This window comes from Alligator mississippiensis, chromosome 13 (assembly GCF_030867095.1).
Source record: "Alligator mississippiensis isolate rAllMis1 chromosome 13, rAllMis1, whole genome shotgun sequence".
Classification (NCBI taxonomy): Eukaryota; Metazoa; Chordata; order Crocodylia; family Alligatoridae; genus Alligator; species Alligator mississippiensis.
Genome location: NC_081836.1, coordinates 41687887 through 41695534, shown reverse-complemented (window position 1 = coordinate 41695534; position 7648 = coordinate 41687887). Strand labels below are relative to the sequence as shown.

At 45.9% G+C, this 7648-nt stretch overlaps 1 protein-coding gene across 2 annotated transcripts in view; it reads left to right on the top strand.

The window, feature by feature from the left end:
* Window positions 1–521: 521 nt before the first annotated feature.
* The window catches only part of SHISA9 (shisa family member 9), a 323373-nt gene continuing 316246 nt past the window's right edge, over window positions 522–7648 (top strand). Inside the window, exon 1 of one of the 2 annotated variants that reach the window (XM_059716286.1) lies at window positions 522–1407. In XM_059716286.1, the coding sequence (XP_059572269.1) occupies window positions 803–1407 (605 nt within the window). In that variant the 5' untranslated portion in view covers window positions 522–802. The remainder of the gene's footprint in view (window positions 1408–7648) is intronic. The other variant, XM_059716285.1, reaches the window with a different exon arrangement.

Below are 7648 nucleotides of genomic sequence, written 5' to 3'. Positions count from 1 at the left end.
TGTTTTATCGGATTGGGGACCACATCTTCCTGGGCCCGAATACAAATAGGGCCCTGCTTGATTTTGTGCACCATTTCCAGCACACGCTGTGTCCTACGCGTGAAATAACACATCCGAGCAGGGAGAGGGTCCGGGGAGCCGGGGACGGGTGCTCGACGAAGTAAACACCGACCCCGAAGCAGGCCGGTTGGGCCGCCCCGCGTGCTCCGGGCTCAGGGTGCGATCACGGCGGCGCTCGCAGCCCGCTCGCAGGGAGGCGGAGGCGGCTCCAGCCGAGCGCCCGCAGCGTCCCGGGTGCCGGGTGCCGAGCCCTCCCGCCCCCGCGCCTCGGCCGGGCCCCGGGACCCCGCGCTCCCCTCGGGCGGCCGCGCGCTCCCCGCTGTCCCGGCTCCGCAGGAGGGCGCGGGCCGGGGGCGGAGCCCGCACCTGGGCCGGGCGCCTCCCCGAGCCGCCCTTATGTAACGCCCGGGCTGCGGCGCTGCCCCCTTCCTTCTCCGGGCTCCCTCCCCGGCGGGTGGAGGTGGCTTCCCCCGCGCTGCGGCGCTCCCCGCCCCAGTGCCCCGCACTCCCGCTGCCACCTCCACCCCTCTCCACGCCTCCTCCTCCCCGCCTCCCCGCCGCACGCGCCGCTCGCTTATTCCACAAGTGCCGGCCGCGCAGCTCGGCCCGCGCCCGCGCCCGGGACTGGGGCCGGGGCCGGGGCCGGGCCGGCGCTGCCCGTGGTGCGCAGGGCGCGATCCTCCCGAGCCAGCCCGAGCGCGGCGCGGCGCGGCGCGGCGCGGCGCCCCTGCCCGAGCCCTGCATGTGGCGCGCCTGGCGCAGCGCAGCAGCCAGCGGCGGCGGCAGCGGCAGCGGCGGCGGCGGCGGCGCAGAGCCGGGGCTGCGAGGCAGGATGCACGGCTGCCTCCGCCTGCTCCTCGGCTGCCTGGCGGCCGACCTGCTGGCGCTCGTGTGCCGGGCGCAGGAGCGCGCCGGCCAGCACCTGGGCAGCATCGTGGTGCTGTCGGGCGGGAACCGCTCCGAGCCCGGGGACCCGTCCGAGCCGCCTCCGACGCCGGACTTCTGCCGGGGCTACTTCGACGTGATGGGCCAGTGGGACCCGCCGTTCAACTGCAGCTCGGGGGAGTTCGTCTTCTGCTGCGGCACTTGTGGCTTCCGCTTCTGCTGCAAGTTCAAGAAGACGCGGCTGGACCAGGACACCTGCACCAACTACAAGCGCCCGCCCTGGATGAACACGGGGAAGCCGCCCGCCCGCAGCGACGACCCCCTGCACGACCCCACCAAGGATAAAACCAACCTCATCGTCTACATCATCTGCGGCGTCGTGGCCGTCATGGTGCTCGTGGGCATCTTCACCAAGCTGGGGCTGGAGAAGGCGCACAGACCCCAGCGGGAGCACATGTCCAGGTGAGCCCCCCGCCCCGGCTCGGGGCGCCGCGAGGCCCGCAGAGACCCCGTCCCGGCACCGCCGGCGGCCTTGGGAGCGGCGCGGGGCGCGGGGCGCGGGCCCCCTCCCGCGGTGCGAACCCGCTGGAAACGGGCTGACTGCGGGAGGGCAACGCCGCTCCCTCGCCCGCTGCCGGGCGGCGGTGGAGGCGCCCGCGCCCGCGGCGGGAGATGCGGGACTGGGACTGGGGCTGGGGCTGAGACTCGGACTGCCCGAGGGGCAGAGGTGCTGGCGCCCGCCGCCTGCTAGCGAGAGGCAGCATGTCACCAAAGATGGAGTGTGAAAGTCACTGTGTCTCATGCGTGTGTGTGCAGCTGTCTGTGTATCGTGTGTGTGTGTGTGTGTGTGTGTGTGAAACTGTCTCGTGTGTCGCATGTGTGTGAAGCTGTATGTATCGTGCGTGTGTGAAACTGTTTCGTGGATCTCGTGTGTGCGCGTAGCTGCATCTCACGTGTCTGAGAAGCTGTCATGAGTGTGGTGTGTGGTTTGTGTGTCGTGTGTGAAGCTGTCTCATGCCTCTCAAGACACAGGTTCACGCATGAGACACATGAGACGCAGCTTCACACATGTGTGAAGCTGTGTCTCGTGAGTGTGTGTGTAGCTGTGTCTCGTGCGTGTGTATGAGACACCCCGTCTCAACAACGTCACGGCTGAGTTTGATCCAAGAGAGCCTCCCCCACGTAGAGGGAGGCGCGCTGTGTAGTGTCTGCTCCAGGGACTGGCTGCCTGGTGCTGAGGAGGCAGGTGGGCAGCCCAGGACAGAGCCCAGCTGCCTCAGCATCATCTTTCCCAGCCCAGATTGTCCCAGCAGTTCAAAATTGAGGCGTTAGACATTTGTCAAGTTTTCAGTCTGATTCATTATGCTAATCCTAGGCACAAGAAAAGTAAAACAGATGGGGAAAGACATTAAAAAAAAAAAAGGCAGATAGCTCAATTAAAGAGTCTAAATCGATTCCAGCAGCTCGGGCAACTTTGGTATTAAAATGCAATTGCAAGGATGCCTTCTATTGGACATGCAGTGTGGCAGAAGGTTTTCCATCTACCCGACTGGTGGTCGGTAGAAATGGAGTAATTCACAGTTAGAGCTACACTTAGCTCAGGAGTCACCCTTGGAAAGAGAGTTCAAGGGATTGACTCCACACCTGGAGCCTTATTTCTTATCCAAGTTTCTGCACCACTTTGTGATTAACAGCCTCCCCTGAAATGAACAGAAAAAGCCACCAAAAATAGTGCTGCGAATGCATCACCAGTTCACTAGCAATTATTTGCTATTTATAAATTGGATGATATGGATTCATTTTTTACTACTGAGGAACAAAGCAGACCATAGAAATTGTAGTCAACTCAACATTATGTGTTGGTGGCAGTTCTGGAAAGACTGTTTTTGTTGAGCCGATATAAATAATCCTTTAGACATTTTAAGAACCTTGACCTACTAAACTGAGAAAAAGGATACACAGATATTTTGTGGGGGGGAGGGAGGGAACAGCTCCTAACCTTGAAGCGTTAGGTGAAGCTTCTCTAGAATAATTCTGTTTCCCTTTCCCCTGCATCATTCTATTTGTGCAGCATCTATGCGCAGGTAAAAGGGCAGATAAGTTTGGGCATTTTAATGTAGCAGAAATCTTGACAGAGAAGGTGAAATAGTGTATCCATTCCTGTTTAATTCTGGCTAAATCAGCCATATTTCTGGTAGTAGCTGATCAAGAAGCCTCTATCTATTTACTCTCTATCAGACACAGACATGAAGGATTTTGAAATATTATTCTGCTCCTTAGTACATAGACTCTGAATTATAGAGGCTGAGACATGAACTCAGACCCCTTCATACCTATGTTGGTAAAGACTGGGTGTTCACAAAGGATATCGGTTAACTTAATTAATATTTCCCAAACCATAGACATTTTTATACTAGGATTATGTGAGAGGCCATAGGAACACAAAAGAGGCCAGATGACATGGGAAAACAGTTGCCTACTCAATGCACACAATGGACATTCATCTACTAAAAAAAATACTACAGCTTTTTGAAAGTTTTCAAGTTCTCATAAATATTTGGGGTAAGAATTTCAAAGCCATCTGGCAATCTGCGTGTCCAAATGCTATTAATTTTAAAAGTTTCTAAAGGGTTTTCTAAATCCCTTAGTCAGCTCTGAAAAATCCTAGTTTCTGTGTGGAAAATATGAGATAAAAAAATTATCCTCAAATGTTTAACTATAACACTGTATCCTTCCATTTCCACACTGCTACTTTTTCTAAAGAAAAATGTCTGCACAGGGTTTTCGGGCAAGAATGTTCAATACTTGATAAAATAGTTCACAGCAGTAACAAATAAAACTTTACCTATCCTACAGATTTATCTACCTTCCTGTATAGAACACACCACCGAGCTATCTATGCAAGTGGGCATGGCTTCATGTGCTTTTCCTAAATTAAACCTCCTAAGGAATATTAAAATCATTATGTCATCTTGAGGGACTTAGGTAGGCTAAACTGAAATGCTATACTTGATGTTAGATATTCTGGTCAAAGATTTTATCTGTGTGTTTTGCATGAAAGTAGCTTGCATAGTTTCAAGTTTTATGTATTAATCCATTTTTCCTGACAGCTAGGAGGACAGAAAGGGTGATTTGCCTATTATTCTCTCATTTGAGAGAGTTTTCTTGTGTCTAGCTAATGAATACATGAAACACATGAATCCTCTTAACTTTTATGGACAAATTCACTTAAAGAAAGGGGGACATTACTTATCAGAAATACAATGTACAATATATTGGTGTGCCTTTTTAAAGGCCAATTTAATGATATAATGATCACTGTATGATTAATGAAAGCCTATTTTATTTTATTTTTTCCACCAATCATTGTACTGGAAACTACTTTCAGCACAATATTTTAAAGTGGACTTAGTCAGTGAAAAGCACCAAAGCTAATTACTTGCATTGAAGGGATGCTATGTACTTCCTGTAGTTCAGACAAATAAAGACAAGTGTAACTCTTATCATATTTTAACATTATGATTTCTGTTTAGATTTTCATTCATACACTCTCTTTGTGTGGGGAGTAATGGCAGCAGAAGAAGATGAAAGGCATGAATGAACTCTGTCTGACTTGCCTCCCCCTAAACCAAGGATGTTAATACACTGTTTATTCCTGATATTTAATGACACTCTTTCTTTTCTTTAGGTGAATTTGTTCATCAAAGCTAAGAGGATTAAAGTCTTTCCTTTGTCTTTAGATAAAGAAAGTGTCAAACTGTGTCCAAGAACTGAGCAATAATGTCTACAAAGAGCCCTACAAAGAGCCCTCATCCTTCCTTTTGCCTTTCTTGTTTCCTAGGAAAGGGTATAGATTATGCAAGGGAGGGGAGGGGTCATGGGATAAGTCAATGGGAGTGACATTTATAAGGGGACTGTGCTGCCAGGTGAGATGGAAGTTGGATAATAGTAAAGAATAGTCTGTTTCCTTAAGCTGTTGCCCTAGCGGTAGTTAGGTGTTCTCAACACAACACTTGACTCAACAGCATTTCTAGGCTATACTCTTATAGCACCAGAACAGGTACAGGAATTTGTCCCTTGAAGTGTAAGAAAGAAGAGAACCCCAAAGAGTGACCTTTTCAATTTCCAATAGGCTTTTCCCTTCTCTCCATGGACGGGATTTGTCTGTAAATAAGAAATAGCATTGCTTACTGTGGCATTTCACATGGGACATGTGCATGGTAGAGCAGTAGAGGGCTCAAAGCTCACCATTTTTGATATTAACTGCACAGTATAGGTCCCATTTTTAGAAACTGTGCTACCAATAGATTGAAAACAACTTTGTGAATATCTCATTAACCAACTGACTTCCCTTACCTTCAAAATGTGGGGATCTCCTCATTCATTTTTTATTTGTTCAAAAGGAGTGTACCTGGGGCAAAAATATTCTAAATTGCTCAACTGTTGGATCCTACATATACAATTATTTCTGATGTTTTCTGAGCTTATTTTGGAGGAAAAAGAAGACAACTGACCTTTCATTAAATAACATGTATTTGAATTTCTTAAAACTTGTAGCCATATGGGAATGGCTTAGTTATGTATACTTTCTATCTTCTGAGAACACCATCACATATTCAAACAGCAAAATCTTACAGGAAGAGATATCGTGAAGATTTATGACATTCTGTGGACACCTTTGGGACATGATCTGATGTAGATCTGACTTTGTTTTATACCAGTTTTTCTTCTCTACTTATCATTAGATGGGACCAGATGATGTCATCATCTGTCTGATTAGGAGATTACCTCATGCTTTGGTCCACATTTTCTTAAATGAATTATATATATTAGAGGTGTGCATTTATAGGGCAATGCTGATCCTTATTTATATCATTTTCTAGTCAGACTTGTGCTAACACCTGATATTTTTCAAAATCAGTAATATGGTACCCTTTTAAACTTTAAAAAAGGACTGAAGTGCAATACAGAAGCAAAGCGTGCAAAAAAAAAAGAGCTATATGTCAGCAGAAGTAAAACGTTCTCAAACATAGAGATAGATACATGGAGATAGAAACTCCATATATACATAGAAAGGAGTGGATGGATAGAAACTTCATCTATAAGAGCTTGTTCTGCTTATGAAGGGTTTGCAAAGCATGCACGCCATGTAAGGACTTCATATGGCCTTCATGGCACAAATTTCTACAAGTATTTTCAACTGTATAAGCACATTCTCAAAAGGCCAGAATGTGACTCCAAACATATTCTTTTGTTTTTGATTTCTATGAAGTGATGAACATCCTTAACTCTTACTCGTAACACTGGGACATAAGTAGTATGCAAAAGATACTCAGCTCCTCAAAATTAGGCCTTTATTTGTATACAGCAGTGTAAATGTAGGAAGTGTCTAATTAAAAAGCAACAGCCTGTCATGAAAGGTTCCTTATCTAGGAAGTACAATCTCCTTTTTGTCCTGGCTTTTGGTATTCTTAACACTTAAGAATAACACTTGGTCAATTACTCATTAATTGATAGATAAATATTTTTTGTAGTAATATTAGGTACCTAAATGAACTGAGTCTTCTAAGAGCAATTTAAAATATAATTTAAGGGAATTGTGTGGCAAGCTCCTATGAAGTTCAATAGAAATGGAACATTCAGTGCCCTGAAGCCCCTTTGAAACCTCAGCCTTACTAACGGCAGTAGTTAATCTGGCAGCATTACCTAAAGTCTTTATCAAATAATATAGTTACATTAATAGCAATGAGGAAGCCATCTCTCAAAACCTGTTCTCACAAATTTGGGAATATTATTTTATGCATTATGCATTATCATACAATTTTAACTTTCAGAATAAAGGTAAGGGGGTAAGGCATTGTTTCCTTTTCCAAAAATATGTCTTGAATGAATGTAAGACATATGTTGGCAATTTGCTTTGTATACATAAATTCTGCATAAACTTATTAGACAACTAGTATTCTCTTGCTTCAGTCTTTATGTTGCTATTTAGTATTTTTTTTCCTTTTATATATAATTCTTTTCTTTCAGGATCATATTGTGCATCTATACAATATCTATTCAATATCAGCTAGTGCTTTTTTCCCCCTTAGTTATGTAGGCCAGCTCTGCTACACTTGCTGTTTAAGTATTGCTTCGGATGGAAGTGCTGCTTCCAAATGCCTCAAATAATGCTTTTACAGTATCAGCAGAGTATTTTTTGTAATGTGTGATCAGAATTGTACCTAACAATCTAATGGCGTTATGCCATCCACAAACATTTGGAAACATATTGTCATGTATCTTGTGCACACCAATGTAACGTGCCTGCATTCTAAGAGTAAGACCCAGCACAAGATTTTTCTGTCTGTCTGTAACTTACATGAAGCTAACATGATATTTCAAAATATACTACATATTAACTAGGAAAATAACTCCTATCATAGTTATTCAGAAGAGCTGTGCTGCATTTGCCATGAGTTTCATTAGTGAATGTATTTATTTTTTTATTCATTAATTTATAAGCCACCCTTTTCCAGATGCAGTATCTGGGACACTATATATAATTTCACAGTAAATTAAACTAAACTGGGCACAGTGCCCAGAATAGGCATGCATTCACTTGAAAACTAGCTTAAGTGGTCTAAAAATTAAGAACTGGTAGAAAACAGTGGCAAATAATGGTCAGTGAGGCACTGACCTGAATAGGAAAGACTTACACTGA